The 15737-nt window shown below is 44.5% G+C and overlaps 1 protein-coding gene across 2 annotated transcripts in view; it reads left to right on the top strand.

Annotated features, from left to right (window-relative positions):
• The first annotated feature begins 222 nt into the window (after positions 1–222).
• AMFR (autocrine motility factor receptor) overlaps positions 223–15737 on the top strand; it is a 62682-nt gene continuing 47167 nt past the window's right edge. The window contains exons 1-2 of one of the 2 annotated variants that reach the window (XM_017878771.1): positions 223–692; positions 12209–12301. In XM_017878771.1, coding sequence (XP_017734260.1) covers positions 432–692; positions 12209–12301 — 354 coding nt within the window. In that variant the 5' untranslated portion in view covers positions 223–431. Of the gene's footprint in view, positions 693–747; positions 856–12208; positions 12302–15737 lie in introns of those variants that run through there. The other variant, XM_017878772.1, reaches the window with a different exon arrangement.

Raw genomic sequence — 15737 nt, 5'->3', positions numbered from 1 at the left:
GACCAGGTGCCCTCTGTGTCCGTGGGCCCAGCCGAGCCGTGGTGCGGGCAGCGGATGATGCTGGGTGCCGTCCCCAGGGGCCTGAGGCCCGGGCCTACGCCCGCTAGCGGGCGGCGCGACCGCTGGGGGCGGGGGACGAAAGGCCGGCCCCCTGCGCCGGGTTCCCGCCCGCGTCCCGCTGGGGGCGGTGGGCCTGCCCGCGAGCCCGCCCGAGGGCTCTTCCGCGCCAGCAGGCCAGCAGCGGAGCAGCGCGGGCCGGAGCCGCGCCAGCAGCCAAGGAGGGCCCGGCCCCGGCCGGCGGCGGCGGCGGCCGGCGGCGGCCCGGCGGGCGGCAGCGACCCAGAAGCCGTGGGCGCCGGCTTCGCGAGACCGCGGTAAGGGCCGGCCGCAGCGGCGGGGAGGCCCGAGGCCGGAGGGTCGCCGCTGCCGCCATGCCGCTGCCCTCTTCCTCGAGCGAGCGCTTCCCCTGGCCCAGCCTCCGCACCTACACGGGCCTCAGCGGCCTGGCCCTGCTGGGCACCATCATCAGCGCCTACCGCGCGCTCAGCCAGCCCGAGGCCGGCCCCGGCGAGCCGGACCAGCTAACGGCCTCGCTGCAACCCGAGCCGCCGGCGCCCGCCCGGCCGAGTGCGGGGGGACCCCGGGCCCGCGACGTGGCCCAGTACCTGCTCTCAGATAGCCTCTTCGTGTGGGTGAGCGAGGCGACCGGGCCCGCGGGGCAGGGACGGGGTCCGCTACGTCACCCTTTATCCGCGGGGATCGTGGTGGGCCAAGGGGCCCCTCCGCCAGGGACCCCGGAGGGCGAGCGCCTGGGGGGCGCGGCCTTGCCCGCGGGAGCGCTGCCTAGGGAGAGCGGTGAGGCGCTGGGGGGCGGCGGGGGGGAACCGCGGGGCGGGAGGAACATCGCGTGGGGTTGCGAGGAGGAGGCCCTAAGGGGCAGGGCAGCATTGGGGGCTCCGGGAAGGGAGTCGGGGAGGCGGCGGGCGAGGGTCTGCGTTGGGGTGCGGACGGGGCCCGGGGCAGGGGAAGGGTTAAAGGGCAGTGGGGAGGAAGGGGCTGGGGACCCTCGGGAGAAACTAGACTAAGATCTCAGAGGGCAGGTTCAAGGGGAGGTCGGGATCTGGGAGTGCGTTATCCCTAGGGTTGGACGAAGTAGAGGGAAGTTGAAAGCTTTTCTCACTTGGTCAAGCGTGGGATTGTTGTTAGCGGGTTTTCTTCCGACGAAGAGGAGAGGGCAGAGGGGAGAATTCAGACGTTAAGTATGGAGGAATTTTCAGCACTCGGGTGTCTTTGGACATTCCTGTTGTAGAGAGGCGTCTCCTACAACTTTTTTGCCGGTTAGTATTCGATTGTCCCCTTTGGGAGCTGTTTAATGAAACAAACACCAGGCAAACTGTGCTTCCTTTTCTGCTGCCTTTACCTGATGATTCATGACAGTTTTCCTTTGATGTATGAACACAGCAAAACATTCGCAGTGTCAAGAGGCAGCCCATCATTTTAACTGAATGTTTCTTATTTGAGGATCTATTCTAACGCAGTTTCCAGATTGTCTGCCCCCGCGAGATAAGCAGCATTGATAAGGCACACATGCTGGTTTCCCTCATTAGAATAGATAATATCAGACTGAGCAGATCAGTGATATTTTGGCTACAGAATTTTGCTTTCACCTTGGCCTTGAATACTTATGTAAATCCCACAGTGATCAGAAAAGTTTCTCCAGGATTTAAAGTCTCACTTGGATTTTATATGGCTTCCTGGATTTTGTCTCCTTCCAAGTTCCCATTTGGGGTTGAAAGTAGGCTGTAAATGACTGAGAGATTAATATTCCAAGTTGATAGGATGATATGCAACTCATTTGTTATAATTAGTCCCACTGTGCTTCATCAGGAAGCGGTGGGATTTATGGACTCTGTGGGCTGTGGATTAAGTCTCCTGGTCCTTCTGATGGAGAATTTAGTAGAAGGCAGTGAAGGGTGAAGTTCCTGTTTGTCTACTGCTGTGTAAAACTGAACTTTACAGACCCAAAGAAGGGAGAAGAGAAAGAACTCACTCACATCTCTTGCTTAATTTCAAATCTGATTTTGCATTTGAGTTAGCAGGTAAACAACTTAAAGTGATATAGAGAGTGTTTTTGCCATATGTTAAGATTATAATGTAGTCTTTGATATTTTTTAAGTCTGAGATATAAATAAGCCTTTGAGAAGGAACACCCTGGCATTATTTAATGGATTTTCCCCCGCAGGACTTTCTTTTGATAAAAGCCATGTTCAGATTCTAAGGTTAATACCTCTTCAGAAAACATTACATAAAAGGCTGTTGATTTTTCTGTGATGATGATTACTTTTTAGGAAATTTCCTTTTCTTCCAGCATTTTCAGTAGAGGTCTTACCTCTGGCAAGTTTATCACTTCTTACTCTCTGCTGATGGTATTTTCATTTCTCAGTTGATCCTAGTGCTGTTTTTCTTCCATCTTTCCTCTGGGTGTTTATATCCACGTGTTTATTTTGGCCTGCTTTGGTTTCTCAGAGCCTCCATGTGCTCACTGTGAGTCTGTCTCATCACTCAGTGTTTATGTAGTTTCTGCTTTAGCAGCTGAGTAGAAGTGACAATCTCAAAAGCCTTCCCCAGTGGTGGGACAGATAAGATTGTTGAGTGAATACCCTATGTGGTGGTGCCTTTGTCAACTGGATCCTCCCCTAGTTCTGTTGAATTCGGATTCAACTTTTTCACAAACACTGCCTGCCAAGGCCAAGTAAGACAAAACAAAGACTGATCCTTCTGCCAGTGCAAGTCCTGCTAGATATTGTTTAACATATTGCAGTTCCTAAAACTTATCTTTGTAGAGCAGTTTAGAATAATATCGGTCTGATAGCATCACAGGAGGTTTTTCATGAACAAACTCAATTTAAAACCTTTCGAAGGTGTTATTTTGGGCACTCTGGAGGGCATATCTGTGAACAACACTTTCCCCTACCGTCAGTAATATGGCACAATTTTACAGGTGATAATAGATAAAATGCAGCAGAGTTTGGACGAAAAAGAAAGGAATTGTGCCTAGGGAAGGGTTCGTAGAAGTTGGTGTTTGAACCAGCTTGGAAGGTGGGAAGGGTCTCAACCAGCAGCAATGGGTATTCCAGATAAAGAAACCAGCATGTGGAGCTTGGTCTGGCTGGGGGAGGACAGTGCTGGGCACAGGCAGGGTGGTCCGGAAGCTGGGCTGTTAAATAAAAAATCTGTTGAATCTTCTGGTTTAAGAGGGAGGTTGAGAAGGTCAAGGGTGGGGGGGAGAAGGAGGTGGGGCAGGTGCCTCTGCTGTGAGAGGAGGAGGTGAGCAACCCCTTTGAAGGTTTCTTTCTCCGAGTGTGGACCTCTGGCAGCCTGGTATGTGGTCATCTGGGGTACTTGTAAAATGTAGTTTCCCTGGGGATCCATTTCAGAGAGAAGGGTGGAGCCTTGGAATCTTCATTTTAATGAATGCCTTAGGTGAGCTGAGGGACACTAGTGGTTGAAAAACTGACCAAGGAAGAGGCTAGAGTATGGTGTCATGTAACCTTGACCTTTCTTGCTCTACCAAGTGTGGACAGTATTGGGGCTTAAGTGGGGGGGTGGGGCATGGAGGAATAGGGGTGCTGTCATGATTCCTTTTAGAAGATAGTCTGGGAGCAGTGTGGAAGATAGAGTTATGTCGAGTGGGAAGAGGACGGGAGATCTAGTGACCTATAACTTCCTCCTCCCAAGGGGGCCTCTCCAGGTGGCCCTCAGACATGACATTGAGAACGGATTTGGGAGGAGGCTTCTGGGTTTTTACACTAACAGATATGTGGGTTTGACCTGACTCTTTGTTTCCCTTGTCTTTCTAAAACTTCCACCCTAAAGTTTGATTTCAGATGAGTTTTTATTTTGTTACTCATTTCTGGGCTATTTTACATTGCTCAGATAATGCTTCCATTCAGCTCCCTCTTGGTCCATTTTAGCATGGTTTTGGATTGTTCAGGTGTTTTGGCTTTTTCATTTTTTAATTCTTACTCATTACTTTTATTAGTTCCCTTTTCTGCTTTCTTTTTTTTTTTTTTTGAGACGGAGTCTCGCTCTGTCGCCCAGGCTGGAGTGCAGTGGCCGGATCTCAGCTTACTGCAAGCTCCGCCTCCCAGGTTCACACCATTCTCCTGCCTCAGCCTCCTGAGTAGCTGGGACTACAGGCGCCCGCCACCTCGCCCGGCTAGATTTTGTATTTTTTAGTAGAGACGGGGTTTCACCATGTTAGCCAGGATGGTCTCGATCTCCTGACCTCGTGATCCACCCGTCTCGGCCTCCCAAAGTGCTGGGATTACAGGCTTGAGCCACCGCGCCCGGCCCCTTTTCTGCTTTCTTAAATATCTGCTTCTAAAATTCTAAGAGCAAGATATGCAAATGGAGAGATAGAAATGTGAAACTAGTGTCAAGGTTCTGATTAATTGTGCAAATAATATCATTTAAATAGAACTCTCAAGGGGAAAAATAACCACAAATAAAAGTGGATAAAACTGAATTGACCATTTAGAACAGGGATTGGCAAACTTGTGGCCTATTTGACTAGGCCTATTTTTGTCTTAACAGCTAAGAATGTTTTTTATATTTTTAAAGGGTTGTAAAACAAATTAAATAAATTAAGGAAGTTGCAGAGCCTAAAATATTCACTATCTGAGAGCACTTTAGAGAAAAATTGGCTGACTCCTATTTTAAAGAGCCTATTTTCATATTATTATAAAACTTAAGGGCTGGGTTCAGTGGCTGACACTAGCAGTCTCAGCAGTTTGGGAAGTGGAGGCTGAGGCAGGAGGTGGGAGGATTGCTTGAGGTCAGGAGTTGCCCAGGAGCTGCCCAGGAGTCTGGGCAACATAGTGAGATCCCCTGCTCTACCAAAAAAAAAAAAAATTAGCCACCATTATAATTATGTGAAAATCGGCTTTTAAAATAGGAGTAAGCCAATTTTCTCTAAAGTGCTCTCAGATGGTGAATATTTTAGGCGCTGCAACTTCCTTATTTAATTTGTTTTACAACCCTTTAAAAATATGAAATACCTGCTTCTAAAATTCTAAGAGCAAGACATGTAAATGGAGAAATAGAAATAGGAAACTACTGTCAAAGTTCTGACTTAATTACGCAAATTAAGTGTAGTCCTAGCTACTTGGGAGGCTGAGTTAGGAGGATTGGTTGAGCCTGCCCAGAAGCTCAAGGTTACAGTTAGCTATGATTGTGCCACTGCACTTCAGTTTGGGCCAGAGTGAGACCCTGGTCTCAAAAAAAAACAAAAGAGCTGAAAGTGACTTCCTAGGTTTGAGTCTCTATGAGTTGACTATTTCAAGGTATATGAGGAAAAAATGTTAGCTCCAGAAGTGTTGGGGGCAGCTGAAGGAAAAAAGACTAAACTTGTGAATAATTGGATGTGAGCCTAGATAAATTAAAAATAAAAGGAATGCCTTCTGGGTAAGGGAGAAGGGGACTGCTATTTGATCACCTCCTAGGTGTGCTTTGCATGCGGACTGTCATGTATTTCCCTAGTATTGTTAAAGGAGGAACACAGTCATCATCTATGTGATGAGGGGGGTAGTGTGTGCGTGTTTGTATTTTGTGTTTGTCTCTGGGAGCCTGCAGAGAGGTAACAGTACGTGGATTGTCCTTAAAGGGAGGAAACCACCAAATGGTAGGGGGCGCAGGGGAGTGGTGCTGATGTAGGCAGGTGTCTTAAAAAATATCCAGGTTGACCATGTCTTGGAAACAGTTCCTGGTAGTTTAATCCCATGTCCTTGCAAGCTCATAAATAAGCCCCCGTTGGTGGCCAACATTTTACAGGGTCAAAAACACCTGTAGGGTTACATGGTGATAAATGCACCTTCCTCTCTTTTCCTCACAGGCAGGCCTAACTATTTTATAATTTAGTTTCTGTTTTCTCCAGTGGAAGAGTAGAACCATTCTGGAAGGGACATTTTCCTCCCAGGCCTTGGAGTGAAGGGAATTAACTTAGAGCCTTGAGTAAGTCAGAGTTGCTGGGATCACTGCTGCCTGACCTGCTACACTCTAAACAGGGACAAGTAAAACTTGTTTTTATTTTGTGTAGACTGGAAAAAAAAAGGCATTTGGTGAGTTTTTAAAAAATGCTTTGAAGCTTTGACAGCACTATAGCTATGAGAAACATTGTGAAGTGTTTTAATATAGTTGATTTTTTTTTTTTTTTTGAGACAGAGTCTTTCTTTGTCACCCAGGCTGGAGTGCAATGGCATGATCTCGGCTCACTGCAACCTCCGCCTCCCAGGTTCAAGCGATTCTTCTGCCTCAGCCACCCAAGTAGCTGAGATTACAGGCGTGCGCCACCATGCCCAGCTAATTTTTTGTATTTTTAGTAGAGACAGGGTTTCACCATGTTGGCCAGGCTGGTCTTGAACTGCTGACCTCAGGTGATCCACCCACCTTGGCCTCCCAAAGTGCTGAGATTACAAGCATGAGCCACCATGCCCAGCCATAGTTGAAATATTGTGCTGTAACAGGCGAACTAGTTTTGGTTTGTTACTCATATGGTGAGAAAAATAATGTGGAATTGTAGAACTAGTCAGGTTAGTTTAGTAGATTCTAAACTTTAAAAAAATTGTAAAAAATAGATAATGCATGCTCAGGGTACAAAAGTTAAGGGGTACAGGCCCGGCATGGTGGCTCATGCCTGTAATCCCAGCACTTGGGGAGGCCGAGGCGGGAGGATCACCTGAGGTCAGGAGATTGAGACCAGCCTGGCCAACATGGGGAAACCCATCCTTACTAAAAATACAAAAATTCCCAGCTACTTGGGAAGCTGAGGCAGGAGAATCACTTGAACCTGGGAGGTGGAAGTTGCAGTGAGCTGAGATCGCGCCACTGCAGTCCAGCCTGGACGACAGAGTGAAACTCCATCTAAAATTAAAAAAAAAAAAAAAGTTAAGGGATACAGAAGTGATATGCAGTGAAAAGTAGATCTCTCGCTCTCTCCCTGTTACCTGCTTCTCTCTTCCAGAAATGGCAATTATCAGATTCTTGTAGTAAGTGCTAGTGTTAAGTAGGAGACTAAGAAATACCCAAATTAATCAAGTCCTTGACAGTTCACACGTACATATTATACAAACATGTATGTGCACACATTATTTCCTTTTTTTTTTTTTGAGACGGAGTCTCCCTTTGTTGCCCAGGCTGGAGTGCAGTGGCACGATCTCGGTTCACTGCAAGCTCCACCTCCCAGGTTCATGCCATTCTCCTGCCTCAGCCTCCTGAGTAGCTGGAACTCCAGGGGCCCACTACTGAGCCCGGCTAATTTTTTGTATTTTTAGTAGAGACAGGGTTTCACCGTGTTAACCAGGATGGTCTTGATGTCCTGACCTCGTGATCCGCCCGCCTCGGCCTCTTAAAGTGCTGGGATTACAGGCGTGAGCCACCGCGCCTGACCCCGGATTTTTTTTTTTTTTTGGAGATGGAGTCTCACTCTCACCTAGGCTGGTGTGCAGTGGCACGATCTCCGCTCACTGCAACCTCTGCCTCCCGGGTTCAAGTGATTCTCCTGCCTCAGCCTCCTGAGAGTAGTTGGGATTACAGGTGAGCACCATCACCCCTGGCTAATTTTTATATTTTTAGTAGAGATGAGGTTTCACCATGTTGGCCAGGCTGGTCTCGAACTCCTGACCTCGTGATTCTCCCTCGTCTGCCTCCCAAAGTGCTGGGATTACAGGCATGTTCCACTGCACCTGACCCAGGGATTTATTTTATTTATTTTAGTTTACTTTTTTAAGCAGTGTTTTTTTTTTTGAATCAGTCTCACTGGAGACTGGAGTACAGTGGTGTGATTTTGGTTCATTGGAGCCTCAGCCTCCCTGTGTCTAGGGTGATTCTCCCATCTTAGCCTCCCGAGTAGCTGGGACTACAGGCACACACCAGCACGCCTGGCTACGTTTTTTGTGTTTTTAGTAGAGATTGGGTTTCACCATGTTGTTTAGTCTGGTCTCGAACTCCTGAAGTCAAGCAACCCACCTACCTTGACCTTCCAAAGTGCTGGGATTATAGACATGAGCCAGTGGGATTTGCTTTTAAATGAGGAATGCTCCAGTTAAGTTTCTTTCAGTATAGGTTGAGAATACTTTATCCAAAATGCTTGGGACCAGAAGTTTTAGATTTGGGATTTCTTTCCTGGATTTTGGAATATTTGCATATACATAATGAGATATTTTGGGGATGGGACCCAAATGTAAACGTGAAATTCCTCTGTTTCAAATGCACCTCATACACATACCCTGAAGGCAGTTTCATTTTTCCCTTAGGGACACTCAGTAACCTCTTGTAAGTCTGCATTTTGACTGTGACTCATTACATGAGGTCATGTGTGGAATTTCCCACTTGTGGCACCATGTTGGTGCTCAGAAAGTTTTGGATTTTGGAGCATTTCAGATTTTGGATTTTTGCATTGGGGTGCTCAGTTGTATTTACATTTTTTTTTTTTTTTTTTTTTGAGGTGGAGTCTCGCCCTGTCGCCCGGACTGGAGTGCAGTGGCCAGATCTCAGCTCACTGCAAGCTCCGCCTCCCGGGTTTACGCCATTCTCCTGCCTCAGCCTCCCGAGTAGCTGGGACTACAGGCGCCCGCCACCTCGCCCGGCTAGTTTTGTATTTTAGTAGAGACGGGGTTTCACCGTGTTAGCCAGGATGGTCTCGATCTCCTGACCTCGTGATCCGCCCGTCTCGGCCTCCCAAAGTGCTGGGATTACAGGCTTGAGCCACCGCGCCCGGCCGTATTTACAGTTTTTTAAGCCTTTGTTAACTGAAGTTGAGAAGTTATATGTATAACACAATATTATTTATTTATTTATTTATTTGAGACAAGGTCTCACTCTGTTGCCCCGGCTGCACTGTTCCCTAGTGCAGTGGTGCAATCATGGTTCACTGTAGCCTTGACCTCCTGGGCTCAAGAGATCCTCCCACCTCAGCCTCCTCAGTAGCTGGGACTACAGGTGCACACCACCCCACCCGGCTAATTTTTGTATCTTTTGTAGAGATGAGGTTTCACTATGTTGGCCAGGCTGGTCTTGAACTCCTGAGTTCAAGCAATCCCCCAACCTTGGCCTCCCAAAGTGGTGGGATTATAGGTGTAAGCTACAGTGCCTGGTCAGTATTTGTTATTAACATATAATCATTGTAATTAAGGCATTTTTCTATAAATAGACATGTAATGTTATTAATCATTAAGGTGTTTTAAAAAACTTTGTTTATAATCTTAAAATAATTTTCAGTTGCTTTCAATCCTTTGTAGCTTTGGTTACAAAGTTCACAACAGCTTATCTCCTTTTTACATAAATTCCCTTTTTAGTATCAGTATACTCAAGCTTTTCTTTTTTCCTGCTTGGCCAGTTAATTTCCAAATCTTCATTTAAATTAAAATAGGAAGTGGTTGTCTATGGGTGATGGGATTATAAGAGACTTTTACTTTTTTTTTTGATAAATTAAAGATACATATTTTTTATACCTTATTTGAATTCAAAGACTTATTTAGGCTAGGTGCAGTGGCTCATGCCTGTAATCCCAGTCCTTTGGGAGGCTGAAGCAGATGGATCACTTGAGCCCAGGAGTTCGAGACCAGCCTGGGCAGCATGGTGAAACCATGTCTCTACAAAAAAATACAAAAATTAGTGTGGTAGCTCACACCTGTAATCCCAGCTACTTGGGAGGCTGAGACAGGAGAATAGCTTGAACTTGGAAGGCAGAGGTTGCAGTGAGCGGAGATTGCGCCATTGTGCTTTAGTTTGGGCAACAGAGTGAGACTTTTATTTACAGAGTTTGAGAAATAGTAAATAATACTTTATTTTTTGTTTGATAACTTGAGATGTGTGTGACAGTGCTGTTTTGAATAGAGAAATGTTTAAGTGCCCCTAAATTTGTTTTTTTTCTCCATCATTACTCTCATGGTAGCCTGCTTGGCCTTCTGTTAAACTGTTTACCATGTTCTATCTCTTGTAGATTCTAAAAGTTCTTTGAGTTTAGGGTTCAGAGTTCCATCATTTTTTTGATTTCCCACATGCCTTGAACAAGTGCTAAATGTGTTGCATTTATTTTTTAAATTCATTTGACTACCTGTAAAAACAGGAAGAATTCTTTTAAGAAATTGCGTCATAATAAAGCTGGGGCATGTTTGTCTGGGGGATATGACATGAGGGGTTGTGGTTTTGTCTTACAACGTTTCTCTTAGTTAATGTGGCTGAGATTGACTGGTTAGATCACAATGAAGGTGAGTCTCTTTAGCATCTATTTCATCACCTTAAAAATGAACATTTCAAGTTACCTGAATTGTTTTTTCTTTTTTAAAAATTTTATATATTTTTCAGTAGGGGCAAGGTTTTGCTGTGTGTTCCAGGCTGGTCTCAAACTTCTGACCTCAAGCAGTCCTCCCACCTCGGTCTCCCAAAGTGCCCGGATTACAAGCGTGAGCCACCACGCTCCTGGTGATCTGGACCGTTTTGAATAGGCCTGTTACACAAATTAGGATATTTGGGGCAACTGGTTTGGGCTTTTGTTCCTGGTTGTTTGAAGGATTTAAGTACTAAAACAGTTTATTTTTTCAGCAGAACTATTTTGTTTCAATCTTTTAAAATACATACGTCCGTGGCCCATTAGGCAGACAGAATAGAACTAAATTTAATCATTTGTAATGAATCAGGGCTGCCCTTAACTGTTCTCCCGAAGGAGGGATGGTGTGAGGTACTAAACAGACCCTGAGGTGATCTCAGGGATCTTGCTTTCTTTTTCTTTTTTTTTTCTTTTTTTGAGGTGGAGTCTTGCTCTGTCGCACAGGCTGCAGTGCAGTCACGGGATCTCATCTCACTGCAAGCTCTGCCTCCCGGGTTTACGCCATTCTCCTGCCTCAGCCTCCCGAGTAGCTGGAACTACAGGCGCCCGCCACCTCACCCAGCTAGGTTTTTTTTTTTGTATTTTTTAGTAGGAGGGGGTTTCACCGTGTTAGCCAGGATGGTCTTGATCTCCTGACCTCGTGATCCTCTCGTCTTGGCCTCCCAAAGTGCTGGGATTACAGGCTTGAGCCACCGCGCCCGGCCTCGGGATCTTGCTTTCTTAAATTACTCTCTTCTGTCCCCTTTCTTTCTTCTTTAAAATTATCATTTGCTTTTAAAAGTAGAGGGAAGAATGACTTGGCAAGGGTAATATGGTAAATGTAGTGAATCAGAGGCAGAAGCAGCTTTACATTGAATTGGAGTTCCTTTTCATTTGCTCTCAACAAGTCATCTGTACTGTTTTTATCAAGATCCTTTTGGCTTTTTGGAGTCATTCAGAGTAATGTGATACCCCACAGTAATCTCTGGGTTGGAGACAGCCAACTCTTCCATTTTGTAAGCATTAAGATTTGGTGTTTAGGTGTAAGGATATTCATCATTTAGGGTTTTGTTTTGTTTTTTAAGTTTTCTCATAGACTGTTGAAGAAGGCCTTAGTTTTGCATTGGTATCCCCAGGTTGCCTTTCATCTCTTAGCCCCTCTTGCCAGTTTTCTTTTCCTTCTGTTTTCCCCATTCCACCCCACTGCAGTGCCACAGAACCTTTACTTCAAAGCCAACACCAAGCATGGAGCACATTTATCTTTTGGTTGAAAGATTTTTCCATTCCAGTAAATGTTAAAATATTCTCTCTGTTATATTTTTTGGTTATTAGTTCCTCATGATGAGACTTTTTTGTGACCATCCACACTCCTACCCCTACCTCCTATTTGTTTGGCACGGCAGAATCTCTGGGTGCTGGATTTTACTATTCATGGTAACTTCAGTTTCTAGAACAGTTTTCTTTAAGGCTATCAAAATAATGTTGGAATTGAGGTACTTGGGAAGGACCTGCAGTTTACAAGGTTCATGTAGTTTTGCACAAACAGTACAAAGTATACATACAATTCAGTTAAGGATGAAAGATAAGGTGGCCTGCTGGAGGGTGCATATTGGAAGAAGAGCTGTGACTTGGTGAGCTGGTGCCTTTCTTCCCAATCCTCATCCCTAACACCCACTGCCCAGAACAGTGTGCCTTTTCAGATATTACTCATCTTGCATTGGGAGAGAACCAGAAAGGCTCAGTCGCTGGAAATGATGGCTGAATTCCTAATATGAGATTTTTAGAGCTGCTTTTATTTTTCAGCAGGAAGAAATAAACTTCCTTTCTCCGATTTGTTTACAGGTTCTAGTAAATACTGCTTGCTGTGTTTTGATGTTGGTGGCTAAGCTTATCCAGTGTATTGTGTTTGGCCCTCTTCGAGTGAGTGAGAGACAGGTAAGTCTACACTGAAAGGATGGATTCTTGTGACTAGATTTTTTTTAAACTTTGTATTTCTTATGATTTCAGATGTGTGGAAAAGTTCCATGAATACTACAGAAAACTCCTGTATACCCTTTATCCAGATTCGCCCGTTGTTAATATTTTGTTCCATTTGTTTTAATAGTCACTTTTTATTTATACATACTTTTGTTCTGATTCATTTGAAAGTAAGTTGTGGACATCATTACCCCTTTACCCCTCAATACTTCAGTTTGTATTTTCTAAGAGCAAAGGCATTTTTACAGCACAGTGATTAAAATTAGGAAATTTAACATTGAAAAAATACTTTGTCTAATCCACAGTTCATATTCAGTGCAGCCAAGTTGTCCCAGTATTGTTTTTTATGGCTGTTTTCTTCAGGATTTTAGGAATGTCGTTTTAGAGAAGCCTAGATTTGTTTGATTTTGAATGATCATAAATGTCACTCTGTAGAATGTGGGTTCTTTTCCAAAAGAATTTACCAGGACAATTTTCTCTGTGGGAAGGTGAATTAAGAATTCTAAAAGCATGAAATTAGGAGATTTGTTCTTGTTTTGGGTGAGATTGTCTGACACTGGAAAGTGACTCAGAACAGGCAGGGAACACTTTCAATGAAGAATTATGCCACAAGCATACCGTATAGATTGGCAGTTCCTTGAGGATTTGAGTGGGTAGGGTGTAGAATAATTTTTTTTTTTTTTTTTTGAGACAGAGTCTTGCTCTGTCACCCGGGCTGGAGTGCCGTGGCTCAATCTCAGCTCACTGCAACCTCTGCCTCCTGGGTTCAAGCACTTCTCCTGCTTCAGCCTCCCAAGTAGCTGGGAATACAGGTGTGCACCACAGCTAATTCATGTATTTTTAGTAGAGACAGGGGTTTGCCATATTGGCCAGGCTGGTCTCAAACTCCTGACCTCAGGTGATCCACCTGCCTTGGCCTCCCAAAGTGCTGAGATTACAAGCGTGAGCCACTGTGCCTGGTGGTATGTTTTAAAGTAAGAATTTAGAACTGGCCTTCAAAATGACAACATAAGAACAAAACTGTGTTTTATTCTATCTTATCCCAGTGGTAAGACACAGGAACCTATTACATGAAAAGCACAACAGCAGCTTTACTTTGTATTCAAAGTGTTCCATTCTTTCCTTACCTACCCTTTTCAACCCAAATTTCCTTTTATAAAATCAGCTGAAGTCCTGGTTTAGAGCTGACATGTATTACTTGGTGGTTGAGCCCTTGAATGGCATTGTGAACAGAACTGTTTTGTATTCCCAGAGATTTTTCATTAGTTAGTATTCAGTACTTTCTCCAGTATCAACTCTAGAGGTCTCCCAGATAGGTTCTAAATGCTGCCTTTTTTGTTTTTGGAAACAGGGTCTTGCTCTGTCACCCAGGCTGGAGTGCAGTGGTGCGATCTCTGCTCACTGCGGTCTCAACCTCCTGGGCTCAAGCAGTCTCCTCCCATCTCAGCCTCCTGAGTACCTGAGTGAGACTACAGGCATGTGCCACACCCGGCTAATTGTTTTGGTATTTGTAGAGACAGAATTTCATCATGCTGCCCAGGTTGGTCTCGAACTGTTGAGTTCAAATGATCCGCCCGCCTCAGCCTCCCAAAGTGCTGGAATTACAGGTGTGAGCCACTTCTACTGGCTTAAATGCTTCTTTTGATACTACTTCAAGTTTTTCTTTGTATTTTTTATTTGTAGACCAGAAATTGGTCAGGCCAGGCAGGCTTGGTGGATTGATCTGGCACCAGTGGGCTTTATATACTTTCTTTTCCCTAAAAGGTTAGTTCTGTCAGGTTGAAATTTATAGAAAGTATAACCTTGGAGTATTTTAGAGATTTTTTTTACTAGATCCAGAGGTAATTATAATGAGCATATTTCTTATCCAGCTCCACTTTCGGTTTTTTCAGCATTGATCGCATCTTCCCTGCTGTTCTATGTTGGTTTATTTGATGTTTAATGTCATCCAGAGCATCAATTAGGAACCATTTTGAGTTAGAAATCCCTAGGATTGACATGGGTTTGCTCTGTGGGTGCTTAAAGTTCTAGAAATAGAGTAATGCTATACATTACATTCAATGCAAAGACATTGAATATCTAAAATGATTAAAATGTTAAGTGGAGGTTTAGAGCAAGGAAGCTTTTTGTTTTTTTTTTTAAGTGCTTAGTGCTTAGTATGGCACTTGTCTAACCATTTCACATATATTATGTATAATTCCCCCAACAATTCTATGAAGTATATGCTGTTATTGTAAGACCTATTGTATAGATGAGGAAACTAAAGCACAGGGATGTTAAGTGACTTTCCCAACGTCACACAGAAACTAAATGGCAGAACCAAGTGGCAGTATCATTCAAAACCAGGGCACAAAATGTCCTAAGTTCACCTTGTGCTTTCCCTGTACCAGGTCTGGAAACAGACATTCACCAGTGATTCCTAGTTCATGTTATTGGGCAATGATATTTAGAAGCCAAGTTGTATACTGACTGACTGTGCTCATTGTTACTAGGGTGTCTCAGCCCTTTTGGTGGATAGAGTTAGGGCATAGTCTATGAATTTTTTCCACTTTATTTTGTTCTCTACGAAAGATGTCTGGTCAGAGTACAGTGCGTTTAAATTCTCAAAATCTTTAAGGAGTCACATTATTAATTTGTAGTACATTTTGCTTTTTTCTGTTTATTTTTTGAATTTGTGAAACAATTACATGGTTCCAAAGTACGTATAAAAGCATTCTTTTGGGAGACCAAGGTGGGATCACTTGAGCCCAGGAGTTTGAGACCAGGCTTGGCAACAGAGGGAGGCCCCATCTCTGCAAAATATGTATATAAAAAACATTAGCCAGGCATGATGTCATGTGCTTATAATCCCAGCTACTCAGGAGGCTGAGGTGGGAGGATCACTTGAGCCCAGGAGATTGGGGCTGCAGTGAGCTATGACTGGGCCACTGTACTCCAGCCAGGGTGACAGAGTGAGACGACTGGGCCACTGTACTCCAGCCAGGATGACAGAGTGAGACCCTGTCTCTTTAAAAAAAAAAAAAAGTATACTTAGAATCATGCTTCCATTCTTATCCTCTTCACTCAGTTCTCCCTGAGCCCCCTAGACGGCTTGATAGTCTGTTTTAGCATGTGGGGTGAACTAGACCCTCCTTATAGCTCTCATATTTCAGGGTTAGTGAAGATTGTTAAAACTGGAAGCCCTCTGTGTAAAAGAGTACAGTAAAGCAAATATGCATACACACTGCCCATGAGAATATACACTTACAGGACTGATTTGGAAGTTAGGTAGATTTTACTGTAAACCATAAAAACATATGCAATTTTTGATTTGACAGTGCTGAGGTAACTCATACAAAGATACATGCAAATATTCAGCACAATTTTTCCTTTTTTTTTTTTTTTTTTTTTTTTT

The sequence above is a fragment of the Rhinopithecus bieti genome, unplaced genomic scaffold (assembly GCF_001698545.2).
Source record: "Rhinopithecus bieti isolate Rb0 unplaced genomic scaffold, ASM169854v2 scaffold_11161, whole genome shotgun sequence".
NCBI classification, from domain to species: domain Eukaryota; kingdom Metazoa; phylum Chordata; class Mammalia; order Primates; family Cercopithecidae; genus Rhinopithecus; species Rhinopithecus bieti.
Note: the sequence above shows the minus strand (reverse complement) of the source record. Positions and strands in the feature narration are given on the sequence as shown.